The sequence below is a fragment of the Limulus polyphemus genome, unplaced genomic scaffold (genome assembly GCF_000517525.1).
Source record: "Limulus polyphemus unplaced genomic scaffold, Limulus_polyphemus-2.1.2 Scaffold661, whole genome shotgun sequence".
NCBI lineage: Eukaryota > Metazoa > Arthropoda > Merostomata > Xiphosura > Limulidae > Limulus > Limulus polyphemus.
In genome coordinates, this window is record NW_013666271.1 from 445624 (window position 1) to 460522 (window position 14899).

At 30.3% G+C, this 14899-nt stretch overlaps 1 protein-coding gene across 3 annotated transcripts in view; it reads right to left on the bottom strand.

The window, feature by feature from the left end:
• Positions 1-14899, bottom strand: part of LOC106459791 (calcineurin-binding protein cabin-1-like) — a 115028-nt gene that overhangs the window by 78739 nt on the left and 21390 nt on the right. For all 3 annotated transcript variants that reach the window (XM_022386338.1, XM_013919451.2, XM_022386339.1), the window contains exon 12: positions 13940-14166. In XM_022386338.1, coding sequence (XP_022242046.1) covers positions 13940-14166 — 227 coding nt within the window. The remainder of the gene's footprint in view (positions 1-13939; positions 14167-14899) is intronic.

Below are 14899 nucleotides of genomic sequence, written 5' to 3' on the forward strand. Positions count from 1 at the left end.
GGGGGGAACATAAATCATAAAATAATCAAAATCACAGAATTTCAATATTTTCTTTACAAATATACAAGACATGGTCATTTAAACTTTTAGATGAAAAGAAACTAAGAAAGTCAATACAATGGGTATTTTACATCAAACATCCACAACGGCTACAGTAAATTGAACAAAAACAAATAGTTAATCTATAATTTTATTTCCTTAATGTCCCATTTAATCAGTTATATCAATCAATTACAATTCTTAATGGAAAAGTTGTTAATATTGCATCAACATCTTAGCATCTCATTAGAAATGGTTATTCAAAGTAACTGGTATAACAATATTTAATGATACTATATATTAAAATTAGTAATTTCACTTTTAGTGTTATTTTATTTGCTTTGTTTAAGCATCTGATAAAAAAAAATATTTCTAACTTGAAATACCTTCTATATATATATCAAGAGAACATGGTTTATGTTTCAGCTATAGAGACTCTGGTATAATAATTCTTTATATACATAACAAAATCATGTGCTTCATTTAGCTTGTTTCAATACTAAAATGGCCCGTTCTTTTATTCTAGCACAAAATAAAAGATTTTATCATACCAGATTATCAAAAATAAAATGATTTTATAAACTTGTTGTTTTTACAAATATTAAAACCATACATGTTGCAATCTACAAAGTGAAAACATATACAAAAGAAATAACTTTACGTATGAGGAATTGCTTACCTGTCAATTTATTTTAATATTATAAATAATATAGGTTTGACTACAAGCTATATCTTCTTATATTCATAAATTCAACAGTGAAGTTGATAAAACAAAGCTTGTGCTATATTGTTTTAGTATGTTTATCAGAGTTTTAAGTATATATATATATATATACACATGGGTGTGGGATAAGGATTCTTCTACAGTAGATGTCTGTGACTTGTTGCCAATAAACTTGAACAATAAATGGACAGCACGTACTCCAGTTGTTTTAAAATAATAAAGTCCAAACAAGATAAACAAAATTTCTTTACATTATGGAGATCACAGTTGTATCTTAAACATTATACAGTTCTCTTCTTCTTGACAAAAGTCCACTTAGGCTAATTCAATTGCTTTAGAATCCAGTTGACAAGCCGAACTATTTTTCTCTACTTTTTTCACAATAGCATCAGTGTATAATTTATAACTATTTTTCTCTACTTTTATCACAATAGCATCAGTGTATAATTCACTTATGTTGCCTCGTGGGTTACCACAGTTGTATCCTGAACTTCCAATAATTGTCTTCTTTCCATCAAAGTCCACACAGACAGGTTCAATTAGTTCAGAACACCCTTTGACAAGACAAATTATTCTCCTTATCTTTATAAAACTGTTAATCTCACTTTAACATATCAACTGTTAAGGCTATTCACTTCCACAATGGCTAACTTCTCTTTCACTTGACTTTACTTTTACTCCTCTCCTGCTCATTTGGTCACTGCTATTTATATGTTTGTCACTGAGACCTCTAGAAATTTCTATAGACTCAACATCAATAAATTGCAAACACAACATATGATAGCCTCGACATAAATGATTATAAACACAACTTGTGACTCTTACCAAGTTACATAACCAAACTTGTGATAACTATTGTCTTTAAAATAATTTCTTTTAACTCTCTTGTTATGAAAAAACTAAACAATCTTGAAATATTAACTCACAAGATCAATTAAATGATAATGCCTATACTAAACAGTCTTGTATATCCAACAATCTTCTATACAAGTCCTAAATATTGAAAGTATAAGGCTGTTGATTAAATATTCCAATGGTATAAAAAGAAAACATTGATAAGATTAGAAGCAAAAAATACGGACTTACTAGAAATTATTTTTAAAAGAGTATATGATGAAATACTTTAGAAAATATATGAATACATAGAAATGCTAAAGAATGAAGTTTTTTTTTAACAGATGTCAATATTCATGACATCAAATCTTTTCACATAAGACTAAGTTTAGATGTTGTGTATATTTAATTTGATAATAAATGTTACTTGACAACTATGTGAATTTCATAAAAATCAGTTGGGGAAAAGTTTAAGCAATATCCAGAATTAAAAAACAAATTTTATAATTGCCAGAAATAAATTCATTGTCATTTATATATGACATAAAATATTGTAATACTGATCACTTGGGTTTGTTGTTTCTGAATCACACCAAAACTTTTCAGTGGTCATGTTTTCACAAAAAATGTAGGGGTATTGAAGGCTATTGCACTTTTAAAGAATAATGATTCAGATCTCATGTTCCTGGGACTACTTCCTCAATCATTGATCCTGCTCAGTATGTTGCATGACACAATAATTTACACTGAAATAAGTTTCTTCAAAGGATGGCAAGGGGTCAATTTTACAACACAACACTTGGCAAACTTTTCACAGATCCTCCACCATTCATAAGATATTTGTTTCCAAGACCACAAGTTCAAAAGTCCAATGAAGCTGTATAGAAGGACTTAATAGGTATGTAGTCAAATGGAATTATGTGATTTCAGTCACTTCAGTCATCTTTCTCATGAAAACAGCCACTGATTTGGAGGTGTAGTTCAAAGTTTGTGAGCCTTAATCAAATCCAAATTATTTAATATCTTGTTGAAGTTAGTACGAAATACATTTAATTTCAATATGAGGGTTCTCTTTCCTAGCCAGGGCTGAAGAGAAACAACTGTTTCTGAGTGCCCCTGGTTGTCTAACAAGCCCATTCAGGGTTTGTTTGATTTAAAACCTTAAATGCTTCCAAGTAGAGATAGATAGATAGATTTCTAGCCAGGGGGCATTGCTCCATATTGGCTAGAGTGAGGTTTCAAAGCCTGTTACTGTCTTACAATCTGCTAAACAAGTTTTCCATTTTCATGAAAAATAGTGAAGTATCCTTCGTTCAAGTGTTTGTCCTTTGGCTTTGTAATAATATAATGTATCAAATTCTTGTTTTATAAATATTTCTCTTCAGAAAGAGTGGTCCCTATCCTTTCAGACATAAGTTTTAATCTGTTGACTTTGCACTGTTCAGTGGCGAAGAATTCATCATAAACCAAATATACAAGTGCTAATCATGTTCCTTTTAGGAGTTTTTAGGTTAATGAAAAAAGCTGTAGAATGAAATTATAGCAAGTTTGATTAATGATAGTCAAGCCCGCATTAAGGTGGTTTGAAGCCCTGGCACACTTATTTTTCTGAGGTCCCTTGAATAGGGTACAAGCAAATTTGAAGTTAATTATAATTAATACATATTACGTTAATTACAGAATATGAGCTAATTATTCAAAGTAAATTAGAATATGATGCATCTAATTTTAAGGATGATATATTAAAATTAAATTATCATAATAATAATTATTTACTTGTACAACATGGCAAGTAAGAATGAATTAGGTATATAAAAAACAATATAGTTATTGTACAACATTACAGAAGCATGTCAAAACCCTAAAATAATTTTTTCATTGCTTTGGCAGAAGCAAAATCTCTAATTACCTCTTTATAATCAATTTGCCTAGGCAATGTCTTTTCTATCATGAGCAAAGAAAAGAGCATTTAAGCATTCTTTTAATATTGAAGCATGCAATTCATTTTTTACACTAGCCATTTTAGAAAAAGCTCTCTCTGCACTGCAATTCGTGGCAGATAGGCACAAGTATATTCTTAATGCCACATCAACATTAGGAAAAACATATTCGAATTTGTTTTTTCTGATTGTTTTGAGGCACTGTTGGGTGTATGGTGTTTCACAATCAAAATATTTTGCAAACTGTACCATTTCATTGGGAAAAGAGATGTCTAGATCTGGAGAGTACATGTCTCCCAATTTTTTGGCTGCACCAAAAATTTCAGTCTCATTTAAATTTTTGAAATTAGATAGGAAACTGAACTTCATTTCAGTCACTTTATATGCGGCACACAAATTTTCCAAACACATTTGTAACTTGTCAACTACCGGTATAAAATTTTCTATGCGAAACTTCTCAGTTCCAGATAAACTAGTTTCACCTTCAGAAGTCTCATCATTTGCCAGCTTTCTTTTTCTCTTTCTATAAATCTTACTCTTAAACTGTTCTTCTACTATAATTGAAAGCTTGAATTTCGATTCTATCAAATTCATCACATTGTGAATTTACATATTCCTTCAATGAACTGATATGCTTTACAGCAGTAGACAAATCATGGCTCTTTTCTTGAAGTTTAGCACTTGTAGCAACAAATCTTCAAAGAATTGTATACCAAAACACTGTCATAAAAGCAATATCTAACATTCTCATTTTATTCATCAAAGCATAGTTTCATTTCTTAATGTTTGCCCTGCATCAATATCCTTAGATAAATCTTCAAGGTTGGTATAAATTCTGTCATAGTTTTCATACAGAATTTTTGTTGAAACTGATCTGGCTGACCATCTTGTTCCACTTAGTTCTTAAGAGTAATTGGCCTTCCATCATCACTTGGTTGAAGAAGCATAAAAATTGTAGAGTTTGAAGAAAATTAAAAAAATTGATGCACATTCACAACTTTCCACTGCATTCACACCTACAACATTTAATGAATATGCTGCACAAGAGATGTAATCAATATATTGGTTTATGTTTTTGAAATGCTCTTGTAGGCCATTATATTTACCGGACATATTTGTCGCATTATGATATGATTGACCATGTGCATTTTGAATGTCAATTTCCATCTTATTTCATTTTTCTAAGACAACTTCAGCCATTAATTTTCTTGCATGCCCCCTTAAAGAATCATAACCAACAAAACACTCCTGTGTATCACCTTCCTCGTCCACGTATCGCATTATTATAGCTAACTGATCTGAGTGTGAGACATAGGGTGAGGAATCTACAAAATTGAAAAGTATTTAGCATCGCAAATTTCATCAGCAATTGTCTTATAAATTTTATTAGTCATTAAAATAATAATTTTTTCATAAACTGTGGAGAATAAATACGAGGTAACTCTCCTGCCTTTATTTCCATGCAGTTCATGGTGCTTAGCCAAAAATGGATCGATTTTAGCTGCAAATTCTAATGCAGCTAAAAAGTTGAAATCTTCAATCTCTTCTAAGTGCTAATCCTCTTCCACACACAAATTTTAGACATTCAACAACTTGACGCAATACCTCCTGCCAATATCCTATTTCATTTTCTAAATTATTGTTTAATTTTGAATCCACAGTTTTTATGCTATTACTTTGTCCCATCCAGCAGTGCACAGAATAATTTGAAGTAATTCTAGAAAAAAAAATGGTAATTTTGGTTTATTTTGTATTTTTGTATGGTGGTTATGAGGTCAGTCAAATTGATCTAGCCTGTATTGAGTAAGAATAGAACAAATAACAGATAAAATATGAAGATTTATCAAAAAAAGAAAAAGTATTAAACTGATGGTCTGGATCATCAGTAGGGGCCCCTCACCACTTGAGGTCCTGGCACAACTGTGCCATGGTTAATGCAGCTCTTATGATAGTTATATAAACATTATTTACAAACAAGTAGTGAATTATGGCAAAATATCTATTAATATATTTTGATCTACTAAAAGGAAATTTTAAGCTATACCTTTTTTACTAAGAAATGCTATAGGCTAACTGATATCTAGATATTAAATACTATAGTAAACAGGCAGGTATTAAATACTGGAGGAAAAAATACCATGAAAAAAGCATAAAGCCTAGAAATTTAGAGTTCTTAAATTTTCTTAACTTCTTTGTTGGTTCAGAATATATCAAAAACTACTGCTTTATTCAGTTTACAAGAATATGTAATACTAGTATTTAAAACTAGGATGAAAAATGCTACATATGTGTAGCATAATAAGCTTTAAAACATTAAATTCTCTTGCTACTAGTCCAGAGGTTAAATATTTCAATTAGACTCATTTGAAGTTTTTTCAAAGGTGCAATCAAAATTACATAAGAAAAACCACAAATGCTAAGCCTAGTTTACACCATGGCATTACAGTAACTTAATCACTTAGTATACGTACCTGTAAAACTGTAACTTTTGCTCAGGTAAGGAGCATATGACACAAAATTTACTAAATTGTAGTTAAATATTTTAGGTTTATATGCCTAAATCCATCAACTGTACTTTTCTTCTACTGACAGTTAAAATTAGTAATATTAATTTTCAAACTTCACTTTTAAGAAACCATAAAATTTATTAACTTACTATAATATTTAAGATTATGATAATTGAACTATTGATAACATAAAACTTTTTTTAGTTAATTCACATAAGAAAGCCATCATAACATTAACTTTACTTGAAAAAATATACATTTCTAATACCTAATGATAATTCTTTGCACCAAATAATGATTGAAAAGTTATTTTAACAACTTTTATATAGAATATTTCACATTAATATATGGAAATTAATAACTCTAACATCATTCCAAGTCATTGAGGATGGGAAAAAACCCACTAATTGTGGAGAAACTTACATTAATCGAGTTGGTAAAAACTTTTGTATCAGCTCCTGATAATTTACATGATCCTGTGGTTTCTTTGTAGTGTTGCGAACCTAGAAATATGGTAATGACTGATTATGTATGTGATCAAAAACAATTAGATAATTTATTTTTCAAACATGAGAACAACAGCATATCAACTGAGAAAAAAGAAAGAAAAAAAAGAGGTGCATATATATTAGGTTTTTGGGAAAAAACTATCTTACTTCTTATCAAAATTTACTAAATTCAGATTTAATATAATTTAGTGCTGGCAACCAAAACCCAAGGTTTCAAAGGAAGTATGTGAGCCTCTCTCTTTCATTTTTGGTAAGCCAACAGAAAGTGGGGATTCTACAGTTGCTTATTTTACTCCTATTTGAACAGTTGCTGCTGGAAATAAAAGGCCAGTTAATCTTACTTCTATAGCTATAGTGGGAAAAATGGTAGAGGGTCCAATAAAAGAAGATTTACAAAATCATATGATAAAATATGATATTATCAATGGAAGCCAACATGGATTCCCCAAAAGCAAACTTAGCCTTGCTAAGCTGAAATGTTTCTTTGAGAACCTTATCTGGATGAAGAAAAGGGTATAGACTTGGATGTACTTAAGATTTTCAAAAAAGCTTTTGGTACCACACAAAAACTTAACTAAGAAACTCACAATGGTATATGGGTTGAAGAAATATTGGTTTTTAATTATTTGGGTCCTGTGAAAGTAGACCCTTGTTACTAGTGGAGTACCACAACAGTCAATGCTTGGACCTTTGCTTTTTCTTACTTATACTAAAGATATCGATAGGGGCATAATTAGTAATTTGAAAAAGTCTGCTGATGACAATAAACTTTAGGATATATCTAGCTGCATTGAATGAGGTATCATAGACTAGCTAGGATCAATTGGAAAGTTGAACAAATATTTAGCAAATGATCTTTAATAATATTAAGTGCAAGGTAATGCATTTAGGTTATAATTTGGATCACTACATCTTTAATGTAGATGAGAACCAACTCAATAGTGTGAGTGAAAATGAGGATCTTAGCATAGTGGTGGATAAGTCACTCAAGCCAACGAAGCTGTGCTCTGCTGGTAGTAGTAAAGCCAATAGGTTTTTAGTGTGTATTTATAGATATACTGATCACAAGCAAAAATAGATAATTATCTATATACAAATAACCAGTTAACTCTTTCCATACAAGAGAGAATCATTGCACCTAATTTGTAACAACCAAAGTAACCATGAGATTTGGCATATTATAACTTTTGGTAATGTACGTTTGTTTTGAATTTCGCACAAAGCTACACGAGGGCTATCTGTGCTAGCCGTCCCTAATTTAGCAGTGTAAGGCTAGAGGGAAGGCAACTGGTCATCACCACCCACCACCAACTCTTGGGCTACTCTTTTACCAACGAATAGTGGGATTGACCATCACATTATAACACCCCCACGGCTGAAAGGGTGAGCATGTTTGGTGTGACGGGGATTTGAACCCGTGACCCACAGATTGCGAGTCGAGCACTCTAACCATCTGGCCATGCCAGGCCAATAATGTATGCATATCTTCACAAAATTTTGCAGACTATCAGTAAACATTACAAGTCTTTTGTATACAAAAAATCAGATTTCTAATTAAGTATTTTTACTAAAACTTTTTCTGTGAATATATGGAGTCAAACTCACTCAGAGTGTTGACTGCTCCAAGTGCAAAGAGATTTTTATGCTAAGATTAAAAATACTTTTCTTCATCTGAAAATTATCAACTTTCAACTGCATAATATCAAAAACTCATAAATAAATATCATGCATTTTTCTCTTTCTATAATGGCTGCAACTTGTAATAGGAAATCACAATTATTTATCCTAAATAGCTTCAAGCTCATAACTATATATATCTTTTTTACTTAATTTTATTGTTATATTCACCTTTGAACCATGTCTGTAACTTATAATCTCACCACACAATTGTACATCACTTGGAAAATGTGCAGCTCACATTATTGTATTGAATTATATAATGTATGAGCTGCTCTCGAGCATACCTCATGAAGAATTTTATTTTATTTTTTCATTATCTTACCAAATCTAACCTAATAAATTTATCATTTTTGACATTTTACTTACTTTTATAATAGTAAATAATGATGAAACAAGAAATATGGTACTTACATAGGTCCTCTTTTATTTTTCTGTTGAAGGAACTTTAGCCTACTTTTTTATACTAATGGTACTACTACACTGAATAAATTTCATTCAATTAAATAATGCATCTAAGAACACAGAATAATGTGCACAAAGCAAACAATGCAATGTAACTATCATAATTTTTCTGCCTTTCTAACTATATGATAAGAGCCTTTACAAATTCAGTTAAGCTTATCAATGTGTTCCCCTTGGAAATAAAGTTTCAAACTAGAAGCAAAATACACAACTTGCTGTACAAAAAAATAATGGAAAATAATATGCCATTTGATAGATTAAAACTTTGGCTTTCTAGTGGCTTTAAATAATATAGTATTAAACATCAGAAAGAACTATTGGAAATGTGTGAAAGAGAGAATGTGACAGGTGGGTGTAACAAGTGGGTCTGATTTTATAGTATATGCTTCCTTAAACAAAGAAGATTGAAAGCTATAAAAATTAAGCTTTGCCCGAATAATAACTAAGTTACGTTAAATTTCTTCTTCTTGGAGGGAGTGGTAAATAAATTACAGAATAAGGAAGACCTAGGGAACAAATGTCACAATTCTCACACTATGAGAGATAGAGGGCATTTTTAACATTTCCTTGCAAAATTAAAAACTTATATAATATTAATATTTGATTTATTATATACATTTTGATGCCAAGCTGATTAGTATATATTGACAATAAAGCAGTTTAACAAAATTTTGAATGTAACTCTGTAAAAAAGGTTGCAATTTGCACACAAAAGGGAACCCATATGGAAAGGGTTAAGCCTCATTTGAAATACTGTGGACAATTTTAGTCACATTATCTAAGAAAGAATATTGACTTATTGACCAGGGTTCATGGGAGGGGTGCTAAGATGATTCTAGGGATGAAAAGGTTGTTTTTACATTTATAGGTTAGGATCTCAACCTGTTTTATCTTTCAAAAAGAGGATAAATAAGAAAAGATCTTATTTAAGTTTGCAAGATTATATGGCAATCTGTAGGATAAATGCCTCTGATTTTTTGTGATATATTTTGAAAATAATATGATGACAGGACACAAGTTTAATAGAACAGGTTCTAGTTATTGACCTATGGAATGAGTTGCTTTTGGCATTATTGAGGGTCATCAAAAGTTGAACACACACTCACTGCCACTGGATACACATGCGCATCCCAGGGTATGTTAGCCAGTGCTGCCAACACACGTGTCAACTAAAACATTGAGGCATATGTATTTTATTGGAGTTGGTGTGCGTTAGAAGTCACTTCTGCTGTGACGGTACTCATGTAAAAGTCTCCTCTCATAGAAATTTCACTTGATTGTAATTTTGTTTTATGTATGAATATTTTCTGGTTGGCTTTTATAAAATGGATAAAAATAGTTCTCCTTCAAAGCTTTTTCTAAGAAGGAAGAATTTAAAGCTCTATATAAACTTTTATGGTGAAGAATTATTGGATTTATTAGTCAATTTGGAGAATTTGTCTTCCTCGGAAAGTTAGAACAAGTATTTTCCAACTGAAGAAAGTGACATTGATAATGAGGAATCAAATTCTTTCAATGTCTGGAATGAATCATTAGTTAAAACTGAAAACATCAAGCTTTATATTATTGCTAGGCCTAGTGACAATAGCAGGCCTACTGATGTTGGTATGGCTATGTGAAGTGATGATTCATCAACAATGAAAAAAATTACAATTTACTAGAATTCCAGGGTTAAAAGTTGACATTCCATTTTTTCTCTTTGTTTGTTCAAGAGGAGTTATTCAACCTTTTAGTTATTGAAACAAATGCATATGCTGAGGAATTATTTCCTTATGGAGCCTATGAAAATTCATGCATTATACAATGAAAGGATATTACTGCTGATGAGCTAACAGTTTATTTGGGGGTGGGTTGTTGCTGAACATGGGACATTCAAATACAATATTCCCATGACTCTAATTTACTTTTCTTGTATATTCCAAACATACCCCAAAACAATGAAAAGATATAAAGAAAAATAGATGATGCACATGTGCATCATGCAGCACTCATTAAATTTTTTATCTATAGTGCCATGATTCTCATGTGCATCATGGTACAGATTTTTGTTGAATAAGCAGATATATGGCACTGAGTTGATAAAAAATAGATAATTTATGAACTAACATTCATCACTTATGTAACCGCTCTCTAGAAAAATCTATGCTCAACATTACAGCATAGTAAATTTGTTTTAAGCTATTAGCAACTTTATTTGCAATAAGTATGGGAAATTCATAATGTAAATAAAAGATACATGCATATTAAATTTCAAAATTTAAGTAAAAATATTAATTTTAACTCTGTTTCAACAATTTTTTATTCAAACATGTTTTAGAATTGATATTTTTCATTTTGTAAGATTTATTTAGTATAATATTCTCAGAGAAAGATATATATAAAAAATGTTGAATTTCATTTCTGTGTAGCTCCAAGGAGTCTTGCTTATAAACATTGCACTTAGATTTTTATTTAAAAATTTTCTAACCATCCCAAAGCATAGAATTACATCTGACACAAAACTGTCATCCTTTGAAAACATGTCTTGTTTCTTATGTAATTTTCCTATTTTGTTCACTACATTTATTATTATAGCCCTTTGTTCTCAGCCTTTTATGATGTCACAACATGCTACCTAAACAACTACTAATGAAACTCAGCAATGAAAATAGCTAGACAAATTTTAAATACTAATGGATAGAGCAGACAAATTATTTATGTCAATCTATGATGAATAAAGTGATGTGAGCATTAATTTATTGTTTCATAGGGATGAGACTAAACAGACCATTTGCAACTGTGAGCAAAGAAATATAACAGGAGGTTTAGAAAACTTAGGAAGAAACAAGTTCTAAGAAGTTATATATATAAAAGCCAAATGTCTGTCATGCACTGTATCTTTTGAACAGTTAATGGCAGAAAAAAAGAATTTTATATCAATAGTACAATACATACATTACAGGAAAATTATAGATTTTTAGCAATTCCAGAAATTTTATATCAAAATCCACCAGTCTTTGTATCTGCTGAACAGTCAATCTTAGAAAACAAAACTTATTAAGAATGAAAATGTTTCTTTTTGTGAGGGAATTTAATGAAAAAAATTTGGGTTTCCTCCTTTGGCTGATAAAGAAAATATATTTCATCAAAGGTAGGCCCATAAATGGATAAAACACACAAAGAGAGGAACGTGTTTGAGTATTTTTTTTTTCAGTTTATATATATTTTTTTTTTCATGAGAATATTTTATACATGCATGATTTTATTGTACCACATCTAATTAATTAATTTGAATCTAATTGAATATTTCCCCTTTGTGGCTTTTTGTTGTGCTCAGTAAAATGACAAGGATAGTGGCATCCAGCAGAAAAATCTTCCATGGCTACTTAGCAAACCTTAGTTCTCTAGTGTGTTGAATACACCAATTACATCTAAAACAAAACATTTTTGCCAACAATGAATTGTGGTCAGTCTTCTTTAGTTAAAAACAAACACAATGCAATTTTCCTTATTAAAATGACATGGAATGACAAAAGATGGTTGTAAACAGCCCACTTAAAAAATTATATTGCATGTAAGTTCTGATCCAAGGGATTGGGTTAACTGTACATTTTATATTTATTCATCACTATTTTTAGGAAAATTACTATTGAATTGTTTCAACAGTTGTGTGCTATTTTTTTATAGTTTCTTTACAAGTTCTTCTTGTTCCTGAAAATGTTTTCTTGTCAACCTTTATATATCTGAAAGTTACAGAAATGTTCTTCTATGACAAGACATCAAGTAAGCTTAGTTAGGTTTAACAAATATGGTATGCACTGCAAAATATTATGATGACTTAAATGCTTATTTATTGAATATTATTGTTAACTCTATGTTACTGGTTGGGGTCAAAGTGTGCATGCTTGACCTCATACAGAGTAGAGTGCCTTTCAACATGATATTATGCATTTTATGTCAGAGTTATCAACATTTTATGTTACCCTACACTGCTGATTTTGCAACAGTTTGTGTTACAGAAAATACCAGATACAATATACAAGGATAGTAAAACAAAACTTTAGATATGCTTTAGGAGGTTGAAGAGATTATACAAGTGCAATTTGCAAACTGTGCAATGGACAAAAGTATCTTTATTCTTCACATAAACATCACCTTGCACTCTTGACTTGCCAGAGTCTGAATCAGACTGACTTTGTAATTTCACAGTCATATCTTTAGTACAAAATATTTAATTACATAGCTGATTTTTGGGGTACAACAGATTTGTACTGTTGACTAAAATTTTGTCACATTTCTTGAAGGTATGCTTCATAAATGTAGAATTATAATCAATATTACTTCTTCAGTATACTGTGTTGGTACAAGAGACCAACAACACGCTTCTTCAGTTAAGTTTATCCTATACAAATAATTCACAGTAAAATAACTTATCATCATTTATAGAAAAGGAACTATATTTATTAAATATAAACTTGTCTAAACCAAGAATAATTTTAGCCAAAATACTGTTACTTAGTCGAACCTGATGCCATTTTAAAAGATCAAGTTTTGTGGTCACTGATAAATCATTTTCTTTTACAATTTATATGCTAAAGTGATGACTACTGCAAATGACAAAAGAATGAATTAAAAAACACACTAATGAACATCAATCAAGATAAAACTGCCCGGATATATATAATGGAATTTTATGATCATCAATAACAAATTGTAATTCTAAAATAAAAAAGTATTTTCCACATTTTTTCAAAACTGTTTCAACAAAATTTTGAAAATTTCAAAAGATAATTGATAAAAGAGCTAGATCAAATTATATGAATTTTTTTCAAGTCAAAACTGGATTCTATTTAGTGAGATTTTCTAAGTTTCATGCACTTTGGTTAAGTACTTCCAAAGAAGGAGTAAATGAAAGGATATCAGTGACATCCCTCCAATTTGATAAACTTGATCTATCTAGGAGGTCATACAAATTTTATCCTGGTGTGACAAATATTTTATGATTTTTAATAAAAAATAATAAGTTTAACAATACATCGTTTTTGTACAAAAATGTTAATTGATTTATTTTAATGTTGTAGGTTTTGTACTCTAAGATTTAAACTAGTGTCAAGTGAGTTAAAGGAAAGGTGGTTGTGTTAGACCTGAATTAAAATATATTGGTAAAATGATGTTTATTAACATGGATATCAGATAATTCTTTAAAATAAATATATTATTATATTATATTATTATTTAGCAGTAAAACAAAGTGTTCAATCTTACTCTAGCTGATCGTCTTTTACTACCAACTTCATAACTTTCACAAGAAAGACGCTTCCGTTTGGCTCCACGACGAGAGCTAGTGGTGGTTACAGAGTAGAAGCAACTGGTATCTAGGTCCTGAACCTGTGATGTTTGTAGTAAGCTGTGATAGCCAACATCGGGCATGAGAAGATGTCCCGACTCTGTCAACATTGCAGGTGAGTCATATTCTTGAGGAATCTGTGGATCTGGAAAGGGGCATAAAAAGTATTATAACAATTACTGTACAGAGAGAGAGAAACACATCACAAAGTCAGGGTTAGTAATCAAACCAAAACAAAAATTAATATTGTAATGGTTTCCATTGTTGGGTGGGTTCTTTTGGGATTATTCTGTAAAAAAGAAGAACACAGTCCAATCTACTTAATAATAATGAAAACATTTGATTTATCCATTAACAAGTTCTACAAGAACAACTTTTAAAATTTTCATGTAACCTAAGGATAGGCCTCAGTTCATAAATAATGCTAACATTCATTTACTTGTTAACTTCTCTTGTACATATAGTACTTTTCATATCTCTATTACTTCACCATAAACAGAAATTCAAAATTTACAATGCTGAACTCACTAGTTGACTTATCTCTCTCAACATGAGCTTGGTTGATTTGACCAACCACATAACCTCATTGTACTAGTTTAAAGTCTTTACAGATTTGATAATACTAACTTTTATTATAGTATGTATATCTTCACAAAATGTGGCAGTCTTTAAGTAAATATTATAAGTCTTTCACATACAAAAAATCATATTTTTTAGTGAAGTATATTAAATAAGCTAAAAAAAAAGATTTGTCCTTGAATATATCGAGTATTTGTTTTGAATAGTCTGTGTGAAAGTGATTTCATGTTAAGATTAAAAATAATTTTCTTCATCTCAAAAATCTCAAATTTTATTTATGTAATCTCTAAAACCTCCTA